Source organism: Haliotis asinina, chromosome 2 (genome assembly GCF_037392515.1).
Source record: "Haliotis asinina isolate JCU_RB_2024 chromosome 2, JCU_Hal_asi_v2, whole genome shotgun sequence".
NCBI lineage: Eukaryota > Metazoa > Mollusca > Gastropoda > Lepetellida > Haliotidae > Haliotis > Haliotis asinina.
In genome coordinates, this window is record NC_090281.1 from 40,317,725 (window position 1) to 40,339,610 (window position 21,886).

Sequence of the window (21,886 nt, forward strand, 5' to 3'; positions counted from 1 at the left end):
GGTGGGGTTAAAGACTGGATAAAAAAACTCGGGGAACGCCTAGCTAAACTGGCTGGTAAAACCGCCGAAGCCCTTCCCGGCATCCTGGGTAGCATCGTCTCGTGGTTGTTGGGCGCTCTGGCTAAAACTGCCACGTGGCTCAGTCAAAACCTGTGGGCAGCCATCGTCGCCGTGGCGGGTCTGGTGCACGTAGCGGCTAAGAAATTTTTAACCAAATAAGTCCCAAAGCTACCCCACCAACCACCAGGGCCGTTTTATTATCAATATGATTGGAGGCCTGAATATGGGGGTGTGTGGGGGGTACCTCCACATGAACTTTAGACTCCGGGGGTGGCGCCACTATACCCGTTTCACGTGGTGGGATGTGTGGGATATAGGGGGTGTTAATATCGGGGTTGATACCCAACTTTTGATCCGCCGTGGCTATGACTATTTTGTTGTTATAACCCACCACTTTTTTTACTCTCAGTTGCATATCACTCGGAGCCATGTACAGCCCCACGCCGAACACGTAATTGACTTTCGATCTGGCGTATTCTAACACGTTTTGGTAGCGTTTGATGGCCTGCGGGAGATCAACTGGAGAATTGATAGCATCCTCAACGTTGGCAACGAACTGTTTCTGAGCGTCGTAAGCAGTTCCCTTACCGATGATGTTGGAACGAGTTTGCGACTGCGCACCCAACAGCGCCCACACATACGTTCGAATCGAGTCGTTCAACCTGACTACCCCGGCACGAGTGAATCCTTTCGACGTATCCAGCATAAACATTTTCCACCCGTCTGCGGTTGACTGCTCCACTTTCTGGTTTATGAAAGCAACACCACCTTTAAAATTCATACGATCATCCCTCCATTCATTACTCGACAAAGCAAAGTCCTGCCTAAGTATACCTCGTTTCACTAAATCATCACTTGCATCTTTCACTGGTTTTGGTCCATATTTGGTAGGTTTAGGAACAATATCATCTAATAAATGGAAAAAATTCTCAGTACTAAACATTTTTCGTTTCATAAAGTTTGTTAGTAAATCTTTCTTAAATGCTTTTACTGAGAGCCCATTGCTGTAAGGAATACCCAACCCGTGGTTCAGCCCCGGCAAACGCCAATCCGTCTTCGGGTTTATTTCGAATTCATTGCAAATACGTTCGTAGACCCGTCTATCGTACGGGTTGTTTGTTGCGTCCCACGCTTTGTCCTGTGGGAGGGGGGCGCTGATCTCTTTAAGGATACGTCTGACCTGGTAGTACACGTGGAACTTGAACACAGACTGACTCAGCGGTCCACGCCGAGTGTCGGTCAATGTCACACCACACCCCGTTGTAGCGCACCACACGGCAAAGTTTAATTGATTCTGCCAGAACTGCATAGGGTTGTTGAACCAAGCGTGGACTGCCTTGACGTTAGTCACCGAAAGCTTATACTTATCGAACACATCTAAAAGCTGGGCATTGAAATACAACCCAGGAGCAACCACGATCTTCATGGGGGAGAAATCTACGTCCAGTTTAGGGTAAAACACACCAGGGGAATACATTTTAAAACTATTATATAATGAGCATATATACTCTAACATGTACATAACACTTCCAGGAATAACGAGCGGTGAGGCCGTTCAGCTGACGCACGCGATCGATAACACGTCAGGCCAACTCGAAGTCGCACTCTGCGATATCACCTACCTACCGCAATGGACTAACATCAACGCCAGCAACAATAAGCTGTTCGTCAGTGGAACTCGCAGTCAGATAACTGACGGCTACTACAGCGTGTGCTCTCTAAACGATGAGGTCTTCAAACCCCTTGGAGCCGAACTCAAGATGAACGACTCAAACGGTACAGTGGTGTTAATCAACAACGGAAGAACCTCCTTGAGGCTCGGCCGACCATTAGCGAGGATACTCGGTATGTCTCCTGACGAGATAAAACCAACAACAACCGTCACAGGCACGAAGTTACCCGATCTAGTACCGTACCGAGAGCTGTACATTCATCTCGGTCAGGTGAGCACAACGTACAACATTCAAGGAGGTCACCCTTCCACTATACTGAGAGCAGTGCCAGTGAAAACTGAGAATTACAACGACGGTAGAACCGAGTCGTTTTCACCACGGCAGTATAAGAGATTAACCCAGGGCAACATACCTGAGCTGATAATATCGGTGTTAGATATAAATCATAATCCTGTAAATATAGGATACCTCAGCTTAACGCTTCATGTAAAATGACCTGCGCACAAGGGCCCGGAGTGAAAAAATGCGTCAATATCGGGATCTCCGACCTCGGAGACACGCGCGGTTTCGACGCTCCCGGAGTAGATGGTAAATCGTACGCCTTGCAACTGAAAAACAACATTTACAAACGCGTTGAAGTCTCTGGTGGAACCCTAAGTGATATAGTAGATACCACAAGAGCAACAGTCAACACTAAGTACGCCCTTGTCAACACCGGTGATAACTGGATAATATACCTATCGTTCGGGGGTAAACTGTTCGACTTAGACGATGTTGAGAGCACTACCGTCGCCCGAAACAAGCCATATATACTTGTCTTCACCGAAGATGACAAGTGGGTGTTGTTACCCGATAACGACTGGTTTCTCAATATTAGGCTCGGCTCCCCTTACGTGTTTACTGATAACAAAGACAACCACCTAAACAAAGTCGTGAACAATGGAACCCTGCTCGTGGCTTATGTCCCAACTCAGAGACGTAGCGTAGTCGTCAGCCCACTCAACACTATGGCAGCCCACATGCTATCGAGTAAACTGACCATACAAAACGTGACATTGCAGTTGGTGTCTGAATTCGAAGGCGTGGTCAAGATACTAGAGAGTCTACCGGCAAACTCAACACTGATCATCAAAGTCTACCTAGGGGAACCATCGGGGAATGATGTCGAGATCGTGAAGGGGATCAAACTCGGGTGGGTGAAACGACACCAGTATCAAGTTTGCAACGTTTACGTGCGGGTGGGTGTTGGAGCCGACACCAGTCTGGAGGGGGTCAACGTGATCGTGGAAAACAAGATATCACTAACCAAGATCTTCCTGCCTGACAACATACACTTCATGGGTATGAAGTTAACCCCTGAATTATTATCAAAAAACCAGTTGGAAATTATATCGTAATAGTATAATAATGGCCAGTCATCGTCCCAACACTACGCTTAACGACCTAGGAGATACGGAGGGATTCGATCAGCCTGGTGAGGAAGATGAATTATATATCCTGCACTTCAAAGACAACGTGTACAGACTGGTGCCGTTATCAGATTTAAAAGAGCCCAAATGGCTGATCAACTTAACATTCACCTCACCTTATATCACATTAAAAGAATTGGAGTTGGTCTCTAAGATTAGGAATAACGGTATCTGGCCCGGGGATTTCATTTCGGAGAGTGAATTATACATGACAACTCTTGGTATCGAAAAAAATATATTAAAGTCTGTACCAAAAAATAAATTAACATTTAGCAATAATTTTTATAGTAGATATCTTGATAAAATATTACTCCCTTTCACACTCATCATAGAAGTCTTCTTTTCCTATTTAGGTAATGAAAACACCTCAAGAGTACACCAAATTTTACCCGGGGTGTCAATACACTGGTTTGACGAACACCTAGACCAATATTGTCGTATTGTTATGCAACAGGATCACGCGGGTCCTATAAACCGCTTAATAAGCCTCAGTGGGGTTTTTATTACAACAGAAAGGTATATTAGCCTCTCACCTATTACCCTGACTAATAGTCTAGATCTTGTAGACTTCAAATTCATTAATAAACTTTTAACTGAAACCCAATTAAAATATCTTTCAAAATATATATTATAGGATGGGTCTGTACCCAGTCGTAGAGGAAGTAGCGAAGACGCTGGAAACCGTAGATGGGTTCCGCTTGAGGCAGTTATGTGATGTAAAACGCCAACTAGAACAAGACCGTGACACGCGGAAAGCACTATGTAAGAAGTACAATAGAGCTTTCAATATCGTGGACGGGGCTGACACTACCCTTATGGCAACCAGCATGGGACTAGGGGCGGCAGGTGTTGGATTGTTGGCTACCATCGTGGCTGCACCTATAGTGCTAGGTATTGAAATAACGGCAGGGGTGGCAGGGTTGGCAGGGTTGGCGCTTAAGTTAGTATCACGCAGACTGCATCGTAAGGCATTGAAACACGACGAGATCAGGGTTCTGGCCGAAGCAAAGCTCAACACAGTAAGTGGGCGTATTTCCACGGCACTCTCTGATAGTAAGATCTCAGAAGAGGAGTTTCGTTCAATCCTCTCTGAACTCACAAAATATAACGGAATGAAACAAGATATTCGGTCCAAATCTCGTAAGTCTGCTATCAGTGAGGACGAGAAAAAAAAGTACATAGAACAGGGGATACAAAAAGCCCAACAAGCCTTTATTATGAACACCAAAGAGATCATAGGCGGTTCACGTTAAACTGTTTCATTGATATAAACGTGACATAGGCACAGTGTTACCTCCAACACACGTTAAGTAGTAGGGGTAATAGTAGCAAGAGCTAAGGACCCAACCAAAGCCTTATCTAGTAAATAAGGCTTTGTAGAGACTTTTCTTGAAAGTGTTTTAAAACCCCTATTGTATATACTACTTCCTTGGTCCAAATTTTCACACAATTAGGGAAAAGCCAAACAGAACTTTCATCCGAAAAGAAAACATTATCCCAATCTTGATTTTCATGAGCCCGACACCAGTTTAAACGTTTTTCCTTTTGTGCATCTTTCATCAACGGCGAGGGAATTCCACGTTTTTTCACCCAATTAAGTCTCTGTAATTCCTGCCTAACTGTTTCATTGCATACCTGAGGACTTCCTCTGCTAATCATTTCATTTCTGATGTTCTCAACACTTTTCAATTTGCCCCTACTCACAATCTGCCCAAGTCTTCGGCGATCCACAACACTGAATTTCCTAGGCCGACCTGCCCCTGCTTTGTGCTCTATCCCGGTTCCTGTTTGAATATTCTTCAAAGTTCTGTATACTGTAGACAGAGGAATACCATGTCTACAAGCTAACACTTTAGCATCAGCCTCACCCCTTTCAAAATCATCTAGAATGAGCTTTCTATTCTCTCTTGCTGTAAATTCTGCCATGTCAACACAGGAAGCCGTCTGCTCAGACAAGGGAGATAACTCTTGACATAATGAGCTGCCTTCTAAGCCTTCAAGAGTTGTGTCCCTTATTTAGTATGCTTAGTGCATAGTGAAAGCCCTTTTTCCAATCTTAGCATCATTAGAAAAAAAACAAAGATTTTCTCAATAATTTCTGGGAACACTGTATATATTCAGTGCCGCATAGGAATGTCAGCAGTCTATAACTAATGTAAACTTCTCTGTGCTCCATACACTTCACTAATGGATTTTGTAGGGACTGTGAAACTCTCTACAATGAAGACTATTTTGTTTTTATTGGTTTGATTTCAACAAAATGGGTATGCAGACTTTAAAGACTGCAAGTGGCAGCAAGCCCTGATGACCAAATGGCAAACTAAAGAACTGCAAACACTGTTATTATATGTATTTGAAATGATCTGTTACACAATTAAAATGTATCATTATGTTTCAGTGGTTTTCTGTTTGTGTGGAATGCTTAGGCTGCATAAAAATATGTTTCTCAGGCACATTCTTTTCAAAAGTGACGAGTAAGACTTTGATTTTTAATTTTTGATAGAAAAAATGTGACGAGGGAGGAACACATTTTTATTTCTTTTTCCTTCAGGAATACAGTTTGGAAAGTTAAGCACATGTTAATGAGTTGTAGATTCAGTCACTCTCATTCTTACAGACACTCAGTCTATAATGGACAAATGGACGGTCGTGGCAAAGTCGAAATTATTTTTTTTAAGAGGGCAGTTAATGAAGATGACCAGATGTCTTCCTGCATGTGCGCAATTGCATTGATACTGACAGAATGTCAACTGACACAGTCACTCCCACCTAAAAAAACAGAAAGTTTAAAACCATCACAAAGCGTTAAAAAGTCCCTTGCAGTTTTGTCAAATATCAACAATAGTTTCAGAACTAAAACATTCAAGCATCAAAGGCATCCATGGCAGATTAGAACAGATCAGATATGTCATACCTCACACTTTCACCAGATAGAATATTCCCCTCAATACTTAGAGGTGTATTTGAAAGAAATGAATTTTAGGACGACTAAACACATTCAAACATTGGCTTGTAGTAATGAGTGATCAGATCAGATCAACGATATGTCATATTTTTCACACACATGAAATACTTGTGAATGTATACACCCTACCAATTATTTTTTTTAATTCATAAAATCATCACTATTACTTCCAAACAAATCTCACCAGATGGAATGTTTCCCTAACAGAAATTAAAGGTGTGTGTGAAAGAAGTTTTTTGAGCAATAACTAGAAACACTCAAAAAATGCTGTGTAGTATTTCAATGGCGGATCAGAACAGATCAGCGAGATGACACGTTTTTCACACACCTCAAATACATCCTACCGATTTTTTTTAAATTATAAACTTAGCACTATTACTTCCAAACACCTTTCACTAGATGGTATGTTCCCCTAATGGAAATTAAAGGTGTTTGTGAATGAAGTTTTTGAAGCTGAAACAAAAGCACTCAAACAACGCCGTGGAATATTTCAATGGCGGATCGGATCAGATCGGCGAGATGGCACATATTTCACACACCTCAAGTACGTCCTAACAATTTATTTTAGATTATGAAACTATCACTATTACCTGCAAACACCTTTCGCCTGATGGTAAATTCCCCTCATAAAAATTAAAGGTGTAAGTGAAAGACGGTGATGAGTAATATCTAGACACACTTCAAACAACGGCGTGTAGTATTTCAATGGCGCATCAGATCAGATCGGCGATCTGCCACATTTTTCACACACCCCAATTAAACCCAACATGTTTTTAAGTCACAAAACTATCACTATTGCTTGCAGACACCTTTCAACTAAAGGTATAATTCCCTGCTAAAACATAAAGGAATGTGTGAAGAAGCTTTTATTGACGAAACTCAGTCTATCTTCGCTGTGTACCGATAATTGAAGCCAGAGAGTTACAAGATGTCGACTTGAAACTTTACTACAAACATATTTTCTTATACTGACACTAATTACAAATATGTGACTAGAACTGAAGTAACAGAACAGGTGACTTACCTTCTACGTGTAGGTTCCGAGTTGTCACAACACTCAGCAAATGTAATCAGCTGTTGAAAATGAACCGAGCTCAATCTTAAATACTAAGCTGCCGCCATATTGTCTCCACTGGTCACGTGACAAAGCGAGACATACGTTCAGCGGTTTTTCGAGGAGTTTCACCTCCCCTCTCTATATAGGCTCCCTGCTTTCGGGAATCAAGAATTAGATGAAACTGTTTTAAGAGGAAGCACTACGTAACTTGGCTTACCATTAATTAACAAGGAAAAAGGCATGTTAATTGATGAATCTTAACTGAGATGATATCAATTAACAAGGCATTAGGCCTTGTCAATTAATGAACCCTTACTGACATGACTTGCTCATCAATGAACAAGGGATTAGGCCTTGTTATGTGCTGAGGCTTTGTTCAAGGCTGGGAGATACAGTAACAATCACCCCACAGTATTAATCCGTGTGATCTTTCAAAGGAGAAAAAAGGTTGTACCATACAACACCTGTGTTCTAAAGCACTAAATACACAAGTATCAATAATACTTGCTATGAGATTTTGAGAATAACCATTGATCCTATTTTCACATTGGTTTACCATTCACTTAATGCAAGTATAATCATATTGACTGTTTTCTTCAGAAATCGAGTCGAAGGGATGCAACAGGCAGACCTCCCCAGCCATAAGAAAGCAAAATATGAACAAGTATTAAAGAATGCACAACTACAATGTTACCCCATTTTTTTTTATTGTATACTTGATAATAATGTGTAACATATTTTCCGTAAATTTGTAAATGGAATGTTTTTGTATGAAATTTAATCTTCCTCTTTCTTGTTGTAATCTGTAAATAAACATCTAGTGTAAGCCTGACACTGTCTATTTGTTTTGGGATAATTTAATTCGCATGAAAGACGGTAGCATTATAAAAGTGAAACAAGTTCAGCATTACAGAATACCATTTCCATCAACAGTGCAGTATTGACCATGGAGCACTATCAAGCAAACATCAAATTTATTTCAATGTTAGGATATGCTAAATTCCTTGTTCACGCGTCATAAACCAAATTCAGCACATTACAACTTTCACCACCAAAACAACCCACTCCTCGGCGCATTATCACGATGATGACACAGCAAGATGTCAAACCAGCCTACAACTCATCAGAAACAATTTCAAAATGGTTTTTTATCCAATTTTTTATCCAATAAAGATGCAGCAGAGTAGCGAGGGAAATGGAGCAATGTGACTCGCCACACGTCAAATATGGTTCCTATGCCATGTGAATAAAATGACGATGCACAAAGTCGAACGAAGGCCATTCTGTGTTTTTTACAGGCACAAGGTGGATAAGAACTTACTAGTATTTGGCGTTACCACTATTGATCACGAATTAAACCCCTACACCGCCCCCCCCAAAAACATATGACATATCAACATGTCAAATATTCCACCACTATAAGTACTAGTAACATATATTCCATTATATCAGTTCTGCTGTTTGTAAGAAAATAAATAAAATTACAAGCTTACAGAAGTGCAATATGTTGTACCAGGGAGCCTATATAGAGTACTGTAGAGTATCCCTGGTTGTCCTTGGACTTTCGTCCCTCGTAACGAAGTCTGCAGTAGACCAAACCCTGTCATAGCTGGTGGATGTGGACTCGAGTGTAACGACGGCTACCGATTGTCTGCTTCATTTGCTGATACGCCAAGGACTCATAAGGTGGGGCCCATAGTGTGTTCAGAAAGAGGATGTGTTTGATGGGCATTTTAGAAGTATGGCGAGTCACAAGAAAGTAAGATTCTTTATGGATAACAACTTTTTGTATTGTATATGATGTGTCGTTTCAGTATGGATTGATATACCGTTGTCAAACAAAATCCTATACACTATGTTGTTATCCATAAAGAACGTATGTAGAGATGTTGGGTTTTGTAAACCCATCTCTGAATTTGCGTTCAATCCAATCAAAATCATCTCAGTAGAGATGGTGAACTACTGGAAACTGTCATTCGTCCAAGTACAAAGCAGGACTTGAAACTGACAAGCGTTTGTACCAGTTTCCGTGAGATCCAGTCATCCGAGCAAATAGGATGTAGTTTCTTTGAAACCCATAGACATAAAAACATGTCATATGTACAAATACCACACCTGCTCAATTACATGTTGAGACAGGACTTGGGTGCACGAGTCATCAATCAATTTATTTTGTTTATGGCGTATAGCCTGATAGGTGTTAAGTTTAAATTGCATGTGGTTAATGATTGAAGCTGTGTATTGCATATTGTCTTTAGCAGACAGGCAGCCATACATATAGGTGTCAATAAACCAGACATTAAGCTTTCTCTGTGATAGAGGCTGCTTCTTACAATCAACATGTTTTTTTATGTAACGAGTAGATTATTTACTTGTTTGTGAAGATGACAAGAATTTTTATGGATGATCAACTTCTTTATTGCAGGGTAGCGACGTTTCGGTATAGATTCTTATACCGTTTTCAAGCGTGTGGGGAATGGCAGGGGGAGTACAATATATATACAGCAGAGATGAGCATGTGATGACAATACAACAATAACAGGATTAACAATAACTATTTGAGGTAACAATACATTAGAGAAGTGTTGAGGTAAGCTGATTAAGGACTGAAGCCAGCAAGGGGGGGGGGGGGGGGGGGGAAGAGGGTGAGTTGACAGAAGCCAGAGTGAGATGAGTGGATTAATTGGTGGAAGCTAGGGTGAGTAGAGTGGATAAATTGAGACTGGGGGCCAGAGTGGGTTGATTAATTAGTGTTAATGATGCAGTTGAATGCCGGAGAGACAAAGACGCCTTGATCCCTGTTGATTGTTGGGTTGTGTCTGCGGATTTGTACTGCTTCAGCAAGTTTGCGTTGTTTGAAGTCATGTTTGTTGCTAGCAAGTGTTGTGACAGTGTCCCAGTTGATGTTGTGGTCAGGAAATTTGGTGATGTGTTCCGAAATGGCTGATTTTGTGTCACCTTTGTTTGTGGAGGTTTTGTGTTCTTTGATGCGTATGTTGAGTGGTCTGGATGTTTCCCCAATGTAGTTGCTGCCGCAGCTGCAGCTGATGTTGTAGATGACGCCTTTAGGGTGTTGTTGTTGTGTACTGTGTTTCCTACCGTTGGCCTTAATGATTGTTTTGAGGGGTGTTCCTGTTGTAAAGTAGGTGTCAATGCCTGCTTGTTGCTTGAGTAGGCGACTGATGTGGTGTGATGGTTTGCCGGTGTATGGTAGTGAGATGCGTATGGGAGCGGGATCAGGCTTGGTAGTAGTGGGTTTGGGAGGTGGGTTGACAGTGGAGTTAATGACACGGTTAACAAGTTGGGGAGGGTAGTTGTTTAGTTGGGTGAAGACATGCTTGAGATGGTTTAGTTCGGGTTGAGGAGAGACAGAGGATAGGTTTAGGGCACGGCGGGTGAGGGTAGAGATGATGCCCGTTTTAGTTCGGAGTGAGTGGTTTGAGTCAAAGTGGAGGTATTGGTCAGTGTGAGTGGGTTTACGATAGACAGAGGTTTGGATGGTGTTGTCAGTAGTGCGGGTGACGAGAACGTCAAGGAAGGGGAGTTGTGAGTTGCTTTCAGTCTCAAACGTGAACTGAATGCGGGGGTGTTGCTGGTTAAGGTGCTGAAGGAGAGCGGAGGGGTCGTTAGCTTGGGGCAGAATGACAAAGGTGTCGTCAACCTTCCTGAACCAGCAGGTTGGTTTAATTAGTGAGGAACTGAGGGCTTGGTGCTCAAAGGAGGTCATGTAGATTTCAGAGAGGATGGGAGAGAGAGGGGATCCCATGGGCAGACCATGGATTTGCTCATAGAGTTCATCACCCCAGGTGAAGTATGTGGAGGTGATGGAGTTAGTAATGAGCTGAAGGATGGAGTCAGTAGAGAGTTTGGTGTCCAGAGGGGAGTCGAGGTTATCAAGGCGGTCATCTTTCCCAATAAAGAAGTTGATCATCCATAAAAATTCTTGTCATCTTTATCTCAGCAACTTCTAGAATGCCTCTCAAACAATTTACTTGTTTGTGTACCAAGATTAGACTACTCCAAACACAAAACAAGTGGGATACTGAGTCGGAGTTCTTTTCTAAACAGCTTGTGCATAGTGAAAGAAACACCCATGCATCTTCACTCCACCGAACACTGTAGTAAGAGCATCAGCATCCTACCCATAACAGAGTGACCCCTGTCCACTAAACAGTGGTCTATCCCACTCTTATTTCACGCCCCAATTACCTCATTAATTATGTGGAGGGGTCAAACTGTAATTAGCCTTTGGGATTTATTAGGTGTGAATTTGAGGCCTTGCAGACCGCTTTACCATCACCCACCAGTTATCTCCCCTTGTGGATCTTTACAAATTGTAAACGTCTTGTAAACATCATCTTTCCAAAATTGTAAATGTCTTGTAAACATCATCTTTACAAAAGATTTACAAGCTTGTAAAGGTGAACTTTTTTTCCAGTGTACTGTAAACCATTAGGTTTGTGATGCTGACATTAGTTGTGCAGAATACATATTCTTTGGTTAAGTAGTCTGCGACCTGGTATAGTGTATGCAGCTATTCTGCATTTCCTGCTACTGCAATACTTACTTAGCAAATGCTGTAATTTCTCATGTGTGATTAGTTAGTTTCCATTGGTTAGTTTAGATCAAATAGTTTAGATTAGTTAGTTTGAACCAATTATATTTATATATAATTAGTCTAGATTAGTTAGTTGATATCAGTTAGTTTAGATTAATTAGTTAACTTAGTCATTAGAGTTAGTGTCCCTGATTAATTTGTTATTATTTGTTATAATTTGTATATTTGGTCATGTTCTGGTTTAGCGAGTATTGCCGAGCAGTCTTTGCTTTGTTGATTTCTGGGTAAGTATGTACTTTCCCATCCTTGATATCTCCAGGGTCTACGTTCCTAAAAGTCTCCACTATACCCTGGACGCATCTACAGGTCGGCCCGATAATTTTATTACCTCCCTTTGCTGACTCCGCTTTCTCACAGTAGCCAATCAGAGTGGTCGCCATTATAACCGAATTTGCCAGTGTCAACAAAGGTAGCAGTTGCAACTGCAAAGGTTTGCTTGCCGTGTGACTCACAATTTGGGGAAATCATACATGCAACTTTATAGGTCCGAAACCTTTTTTAAAACATATGCAAGAAATCCATCTAATACTTTCAGAGAACCTATGCATGGTTTGTTTGCCAGGTTTAATCGGTTAGAGAATTTAAAAAGCGAAAGTGAGTTGTGATTGGTTTGCTCAAATTCCCAGCATAGACACGTGATTGGATAAAAAGCCAGCCAAGGGAGGTAATAAAGTTATCGGGCTGAGACGTAAATGCATCCAGGGTATAGTGGAGACTTTTCAGAACGTATACCCTGGAGATATCGAGGATGGTACTTTCCTAACCTGCTTTACATCAAATTGTGGTTAGTATTACACTGGCTTAATAGACCGATCCAGTCCGGGGCCCGCTTGCACAGAACTTTCTTAGTTACAATCAATCTTAGGCCCCTACAATCAACTTTACAATCACCGTACAATTGCTCTAATCCACTTGCACAAACACTGTCTTAAGACAGCATGGATTTAAGATCGCAATCTTAACTAAGATTGAACTCTTCAACGTTGACGGTAGAAATTTCTTAAACTCGACTCCTGTTGACTTCAAGTGCGCATACCATGCAGCGCAAATAAAACATGGAACTTGTTCCCGCACACAAATGACATCCCTTCCTTAATCGCACCTTGCAGATTTTTCATGAAAACAAAAAAACCAAAAAAACCCCCAAAAAACAAAAAAACACACACACCAAAAAAACAAACAAAATACCCCACCAAAAAACCCAGCCCACAAATCTTTGAAGGAAATGATAATGTTGAAGAAGGAAGTGATAATGTGGAAGGTAACATGTATAATCACTCGTACCATAGGGGTCATTCTCTAATTTTTCTACATTCTAATTTTTTATGAACCAAACATGTGATACTGCAACCACAGACCTATCATTTTTTATGCAAGTATTGAAATACAAACAAATACGTTAACAAATTGGGTCTTGAGTTATTGATCTAGTAATCATGAAATTAAAAGATAGCACATAAATAAAATTTCCTTATGATATAACACCTAAATGTACCATGGTTTGTCAGTATCTGTCAGTTGAACATAGTTTGGCATCTAGTAGGTGTTATTTGGAGTAAAATCCCAAATATATCCCGCAAGCATTAGATTTGTAAAGATATGAAAGTGTGACATGACTGTGGGAGTGTTGTGGAAAATTCATGACAGGGAAAGATGAAAACGTTATTATTTCGTGTGTGTTGTATGTGTTGTTGAATACTCATTCACAGCATATGATTACTTTATGCTATTTTGTTGATAATTATATTTTCGTTTTGTTAAAAAAACGTTGCATGCAAATTTCACATACCCCAGCAAGTGTATTTTTCCCGTTTGAAGAATACTTGCATTATATTTAAAATGCATAGATTACAACTCTTGTCTCTCGTCAGATTAAATTTTTACAAGTAGAAAAAACATAATTTTGCACGTTATCCAACTGTAGATTATTTCAATGATAATATAAGACAAAATCATTAACCGAAAAGAAACATGTGGAGATCTGTTCTGTCACAACAGAACATGCATTGTATTTGGGTATGGAAGATTTTACGGCAACGGCATAATATGCAAAGGGAAACCACTCCCATCTTGCGTAAAAACTAAGATTAGCTGCCCTTGAGTTATTGAAAAGGTCATGGCCACTGCTAATCGCATGCAGACACCTTTCGTTATCATCCTTTCCTAGTTTATCAAAAAGGTATGGTGTTCATTCTTTTTCCAACACTGAATCAGGTGAGAATTGTACTCTATGATATCGACTCGATAATGATGTTGTTCACTACCGCAAATAACAATATTTCAGACGTTAAATCGATGTTGCATTCTCCGTGTCGCTGAAGTGTCGAGGCAAATCATAGTTTTATGCAATATGAAAGCAATCCCCAAACATAAAGCTAATTATTTGCGTGAAATTGACACCAACTTGGACGCCATTTTGCTGCTGACTACAATGATCTTAGCAATTGGTTCCGACCAATTGTAAGTTTTGATTGTAAGTTACAATGATCTTAGCCTACAATCACTTTGTGCAAGTGGATGGCGATTGTAGCCGAAGCCTAAGATCGCGATCTTAAGGATTTACAATAATTGTAGCTCTAAGATCGTTTTGTGCAAGTGGGCCCGGGTCGATAAGCCCCGCCCACTTCGTTTTTTGACGTTTAGGGGGACAACCTCTGACAATGGCGTCACCACCAGCGAAACTTTGAGAGCGGTGTTGATGAATTCTGCTTGTGGTACTTTGGTATCTGTACTTTATGAATAATATTTAAAGAAGAAAGATTTGCGTATATTATTTAATGGATCTTATTTGACAGACTGTAATTAGCGAGTGAAAATGAGTTACATGCCAGCGGCTGCATGTAGGAAGCGTATTTTCTTTCGAAATGATTAATCTACCTGACATTTCACGTCCGTCTAAGATACTAGCAGGGATGTGAAACTGAAGTATGTTGTTTGTTTTTTTTATTCCTAGATTCCCATCGCAATTTTATAATAACCGTGAACACAACCACATGTTCAAGCTCCTGATCGTTTCGGTATCTATATATAGATTGTCAACACTGAGCGAGGAGCCTTCAGTTCGATCTTTTATTCGATGTTCAAATTTAGTTCAATCATTTATGTGAAATCATGAGTTTATACCTTTGAGTAATAAAGAAGAAAAAATATTTGCATGTATCTGAACATACCCAGAAGCAAATATTCAGCAGCTAATCTTCAGCAAATCTCAGTAAAATTTCCCTCTTCAGATCTGTACACCATCCTAATATATTTTTTCAATCATCCTCTTCAATCTATTTTTCTGTGTGTACTTTGTTGTGGAATCCTAATTTATAAACTTCCACAATACTGGACTTCATGAACTGCCAGATTTTATGCTCTAGTATATAACACCACTATAGCACAAAGAAGATGCAAGATACACTCTGCACCTGTACACTGACCCATCTACCACAAACAATCTCTGGAAATCTCTGAACAGAGGATCCACAGTTACCAAAACAATTAACTAGGTTTCTTCAAAGATAAGTACTAATGGACATAATGTGCAAAGAGTATCTCAAAAGTTCAAAGCTTTTGTCAATAAAATTACATCTGGACACCATTGCTTCTTAAACAATGATGATAGTAATCTTTGTTTTATTATATCAGAGAACATATCCCTAGAGGACATAACACAAAATCTGATCTATTTCCTTTTCTGGAGTACTTACTAATGTCATCAAAAACATATTAAAGTTGTTTCAAAATGTGGTAAAAGTCTTAACAAACTTTAGGAAAATGCCCTAAAGCATTCACATCCTGCAAACCAGTGTGCAATTTAACATGAAGCTAATTTTCCAAATAACCATGTATCAACAAACCTTGAAGAATCTGTCCATCTTAATGAACAACACTTTGGCTCAGTCATAAAACATTGGTAACCTCCCCAAAAGGTGATTTCTAAGAAGCATTACATCAAATCTGGGTTAAATGTATATTCATTCCAGTTACATGAATAGTCAACTGTGAGCTTGTAAGTTATTCTGTTCCAAGACTGAATAATGCCAGACCAGGGTGTGGCCAAAACGTAGCATTTGTTGTTGTCTTTTTTTTCAAACTCTCTGGATGTTGAAATAACTTTTATATGAGTTATGATACAAGTAATCACTTTCAGACGAATCTCACTAGCGAGTATATTATATTTTTTTAAAAAAAAACATCTTAAAGCTGGAGCCAAGAAACTAAGTTAGTGCCATGTCGATAGTGTTGTCTAAGCATGCCTGGTTCTGCTTTCAAACCACATGAATCTGATATGTCAGTTAGGTATAATTATTTATAATTGATTATAGTATTATTTATTTTATTACCTTTCTACTAAAGGATGCAAGATTCTTAAAAGATCTCTTGCTATCATTTCCAGTGAAGTTATAAAAATGACAGTTGTACCAATGTACCTCTCCTGCATGAAAAAAAAAAAAATATATATTGTAACAAAAATTAAAAACAAATAATATTCTCTTAGTTAAGAAATATAATTTTATTTAATTCCCTCCAATATTCCAGAAAGTCACTATTCTTCTCGCATAGTTTTCGTCTCGACCCACATCTGTTTATAGAAATTCCAAAATATTTAAGGCATGGTTTTATAGACAGTCATTTGAAATGCTTTTCATATTTTGGATATTACGTGATAGGCATCTGCTTACACTGTCCCTTTGATTAAAAAATATGACTCCTCAAATATTTTGCGCTATTAACAGATAGTGTACTGCATAGGAACCATTCAGATTGTGTTTTTGAAACTTCTTGACAACATCATAAAATTTGTGACAAATTCAAAGGTCACGTGCAACGTAAAACACAACTTTGCAGATTCTGGTACCTTCCGGTATGCAGTTACCGAAACAAATCATAAAAAATGCCAATTCAATCTATCAAGTTGAAAAAAAAAAACGCAATGAAAAAAATCCCGCGAAATCGGAGTTCAGACGTTTCACTAAATTCCCCCCAGCGCTGGGGGGAAAACTGATTTCAACAGCTGTGCTGCGCTGCGTCCAATAACGCATGCGCAGTGAATAGGTTCGCGGAGCTTGAAAGAGTATGCATGCTCAGCGTCCGAGGTCGTGAGCAGTAGTCTAATCTTGGTTGTTTACACAAATAAGTAAATAATCTACTCGTTACGTAAAAAAACATGTTGATTGTTGTAAGCAGTCTCTGTCAAACCTATATGTCTGTCTGCTAAAGACAACATGCAGTACACAGCTTCAATCATTCACCACGCGCAATTTGAACTTAACACCTATCAGACTATATGACATAAAGAAAATAAGTTGATTTATGACTCGTGCACCCGAGACCCGTGTCTGCCACATTACGTAATTAGGCACGTGTGATACACATGACATGTTTTTATGTCTGTGGGTTGCAAACAAACCACATTCATTTTTTACGGATGACTGGATCTGACGGAAACTGGGGCAAACTCTTGTCAGTTTCAAGTCCTGCTTTGTACTTGGACGAATGACAGATTCCAGCCACGCAGTAGTTTACCATCTCTACTGACATGATTTTTGACTGGATCGAGCGCAGATTCAGAGAACATGTATTTTCCAAACCCAATATCTCTATATACATTCTTCATGGATAACGACTTCTTTTAGTGTATATGATTTTGTTTGACAACAGTATATGAATCCATACTGAAACGACGCATCAAGTACACAAAAAGAAGTTGTTATCCATAAAGAATCTTACTTTCTTGTGACTGGCTATACTTCTAAAATGCCCATCAAACAGATCATCTTTCTGTACACACAATGAACCCTCAGCATATCAGCAAATGAAACAGCCAATCGGAAGCCGTCGTTACACTTGAGTGCATATCCACCCGCTATGACTGGGTTCGGTCTCCTGAGGGCTTCGTTTCGGGGGAAGTAAGCCCAAGTACAAAATATTGCACTTTTGAATCGCGATTGTACGATTGTAATTTTATCTATTTGTTTTTTTAAAAGCAGCAATGTACATCATATGTCATGAATAAGTGATAAATGTGTTTTAATTATGTTTGATTTTTTGGTTGCAAGTGACCTTTAAGAATATGTAAGATCGAAGGCAACTATATCCATCACTTTGTACTTTAATGTAACATGTTTTGCAATTCTGGTCGTCCCTAACCGAAATTAGATCGCTCTCCGATATGTTTACATTGTGTCACGACCTTCTCGCCTGTCTCGTTTCAGCTTTATGGCCTACCAAATCAATGTCCAGCATTGACTAAACCGTTAAGGAAAAACAGTGTTGTAGTTACAAAAAACATCCGTGTTTATAATACTTGCGAAGCCTTAAACTGTTAGTTGTTGTTCTCTAATTGGTAATGGGTTTGCACATGTGTGAAAGTGTGGAAATTCATGCACATTCTCAACTTCGAGCAGACATAGGTTTCGAGAACGATGGTGCTGACAATTAACTGATCGTGAGGCCTATTGCATTGCTTGATCTCCCTCAATGTTTTTGTCTTCACCAAAATGGTTCTGTTGAAGGTACTGATCAAATTGCAGCAATGTATAATATATATTGCGAGTGTGAGGTGCATAATTCGAAGCACATCGCTTCGGAGGCTTTGTTTGACCCCGGAAATAAGTCTGACAAATCCACAATGCGTGCCCGGCCTGCTAATTGGCCGAAATCAACATATGCGCCAGCTTTGATTGACAGACCGGATTGGTCTATTGGCACGGTACAGCACCACACAGCTTGGTTCTCCTGTTCCGTCTGTCCTTTGGTCTCTGTGTATTTGGGGCGGAGCCATATAGTAGTATATATTGTGGGTTAACACTTTTGTTCACACTTATGCCTTACTAATAACCTATAAGCATTAACACCATCACTTTTAAAATTGGGGTGCTTAATTTAATGTTTTGGGAGCAGGGTACGGGTGGAACTCTTACCCATAAAACTACTTGATAAACATTTCTTATGATGAAACAGTGGAAGACGAAAAGGTAAATTTTCATCTAAACTTGCCCTTTAACATCTTCAAGTATGAAACATCTTCAAGTTTGGGAAACGAACCTCTGTGGATGATCATATCACTACACCACTGTAGAATCATGAGGAATGAGGAATTCACAGGTGTAAGGGCCTTACTAAGGTTATGAATGCTACACATGATAAGAAGATAAGGGATAGAGTTCCGCCCTTACCTCCGCTTTTTACATGCTCCTGGGAATCCTTCCCTGGTGTAATATTCCAACAAGTTCATTGATTGATTGTTTGCTTGTGTTTTTTTTTCTATATATATATATATATATACCTGTTCTAGTTTACTGAATGAATATTTAGAGTGAGGTATGTATGACAGATTGTAATTTGGTTTTTGATTGTGGTTGGATGTACGGGCGGAACTCCTACCAAGATAAGAGTCGTTCCCCACTCACATTGGGAGGCACATATAATTACATGTTTGGTTAATTACTCTTTACATACCTTGAAAACTCCTCGAATCCCATCAAAGGTTTCAAGTGCTCTGGCGACGTTCTGCACATGTGCTGGAAAGTCAACACACACATGTCGTTCCTTCGAACTAACATTAACGGTGAGTCTGTTATCAGTGGGATAGCTATCAAGAGATAGACCCCGTTTCGGGTTCGTCAGCGATGAATGGTCGGCCATTATACCGACTAGGAGTTCTATGTACCAAACCGAAGACAATGCTGAATCAACAAACACTGAAATTAGCAGTAACCACAACTGTATCTGAAACTGGCGCCTTCGACATAAAGGTTGTTGATAATCATGAACAGTTCCAAATGGGTACTGACAAAATGGCAACAGCACAAATTGTCAAAACGGATAAAGAACATATTATTATCATTTTTTTTTTTTTAAATAATAATATGTCGCCTGAAAGCCAGAGTGTTCTAAGTCCATTTTTTTCACAAAATTAGAGTTAGTATGGTCAGGGTAGGTTCTAGAGCATAAATTAATGCTGTTACAGTTTTTTACAGAGCTTTCTAGCATTGTTCAATTTTAAGTGATTTTTCAATTGCAAACTTTGTTTTATCTCCATGACAAATCAAAACCATGCAAATTTTCTTAGTTTTCGAGTGTTCTAAGTTGTCAACTGACCAATGATCGAGCACAATGTAATCACCTGACCCAGAGATTTACCAATTTTGAAGCGATTTTCATTTAACAATGTTTTTATTTCTGCATTATTTCATTAAATATAGTCGTCCTGTTTGAAAGTACAAAGAGGTTTATGCAACAAAAACAACCTGGTAAAAAGAAATAATATTCAATATCCATATGATTATGATTTTTAGCTGTGTTTTCAACACCTAAAACATTTTGGTCAAGAAATCAGTTTCAAGATTTGCGTATGTATTTGAAAACATTGAGGTCATAAACGCTATTTTCTGATACTGTTTGCCATGTCACACGCATGTGCTAAATTCCAAAGAATTCGATTAAATAGTGTAGAAGATATCATTTTCCTAAACTTCAAGATCAAATTTTCTCGAAAATAGGTTTTTGTGACTTAAAATCCGCACATATCCACGCTCAGAAGCATGTCCTTTGCGCCACAGAAGTACCTAAAATACATGCATAATATATACAGAACTAAGAATATTACAATGAATAGAGGCAAAGTACAAAAACAATAAAGGTACAGTGCACAAAGAAGTAGGTTTTGAGATTTCATATAAAAGAGTCCTGAGATTCCGCAAATCAGGGGAAGTGTAGGAAGTTCTGTATCCAGAGGTTTTAAGTCTGTAGTTTGACACTGTCAGAGGATATTTCTGCTGTGAGTGAAGTTAGCGAGCTGGACTATAGGGGTTGATCAGATCTGCAATGTAGGGTGGAGCCTGGACATGAAAGGTCTTGTATGTGAGGTAGAGTGTCCTGAGTTGAATAATGGATCTCATCAGTAACTAGTTGAACTGCTTTAATACTGGGTTTATGTGTATATATTTTTTTCCACATGAATCGGGTTGTACAGAAAGAGCAAAAACTGGCACTGTTCGAGGTGCAAGATGCATGCAAACAAAAAAACATGTATTGTTAGTAGTTTGAGGTGCAAGATGCATGCAACCAAAAACATACATTGTTTGTAGGCTCTAGAAATTGCAAGGTCTACAGATTGGAGATCCAAACATTTTTAGTTCATGAGGAAGGGGCCCTTGGAAGGCATTTTATTCTTCGTGTCATCCTGTTTGTGTATGGGGTGCACGAACTGTGAATCATCTTGTTTGGCTGGTGCGCAGTGCTTCTAGGTCGTCCACTAGACCTTCCACAGAGCAAAGGCAGTCATCGAATTTACAAAACATTTTGGGTTGATTCTACCATCTGCCCAACCTTCTGTACATCAAAATGGACTGCCTCCATGATGTCTTCGATATTCTCCTCGACTTCTTCCATATCCACTTGGAGTTCTTCCTTGTCCTTATCAGCTTAGACAAGATGTCAACCAAAAGTATTCGTTGTTTGCTCTGCCCAACCCAACAACATCGACATGATTTGCTCCACAAGAGCTGACACCATCTTTGTGTTTTTCTCTGAACGAGTCTCAATCTTCCACAGACGATCGTAGAAGTCCTGGATGGTTGGATTTGGAAGTGTCTCATTATCGGGCAAAATGATTGACAGTTCTGCAGCAGGTAGTACTCCTGTGCTAGAGGCCACAGTCGATTTGGAGCTTTCTTGCCAGCGGACAAGAGGGACAAAGGTTCTGCATGAGGCTCTCACCATAACTCATACAGCCTTGTGGATCAAATACTGAAACGTTTTTTGACCTCGCTTGCACACCATGAAGGGAATGTATTTCTTGGATGTCCTGCAGGGACAAATCTCTTTTTGGTGGCATGTTTTTTCTTCCTAGGTATTACACTATTCCCATATATATCTATATAGGAATCCCAATCCTCTCCCCAGGAAACACAATATAGTGTGGTACGAGACAACTTGGAATAAAAGGACACTGAAACTAAGCACTTGTTCAAAAATTGCTTCGTTATTGGATCCACAAGGCTGTACAAGTTATGGCGAGAACCTGTCGGAAAGGAAAACATATGAATTATT

At 39.7% G+C, this 21,886-nt stretch overlaps 1 protein-coding gene across 1 annotated transcript in view; it reads right to left on the reverse strand.

The window, feature by feature from the left end:
- The window catches only part of LOC137273703 (general transcription factor 3C polypeptide 5-like), a 273,856-nt gene that overhangs the window by 251,866 nt on the left and 104 nt on the right, over positions 1–21,886 (reverse strand). The window contains exon 2 of the mRNA XM_067806503.1: positions 19,292–19,518. Within this exon, the coding sequence (XP_067662604.1) occupies positions 19,292–19,477 (186 nt within the window). The 5' untranslated portion in view covers positions 19,478–19,518. The remainder of the gene's footprint in view (positions 1–19,291; positions 19,519–21,886) is intronic.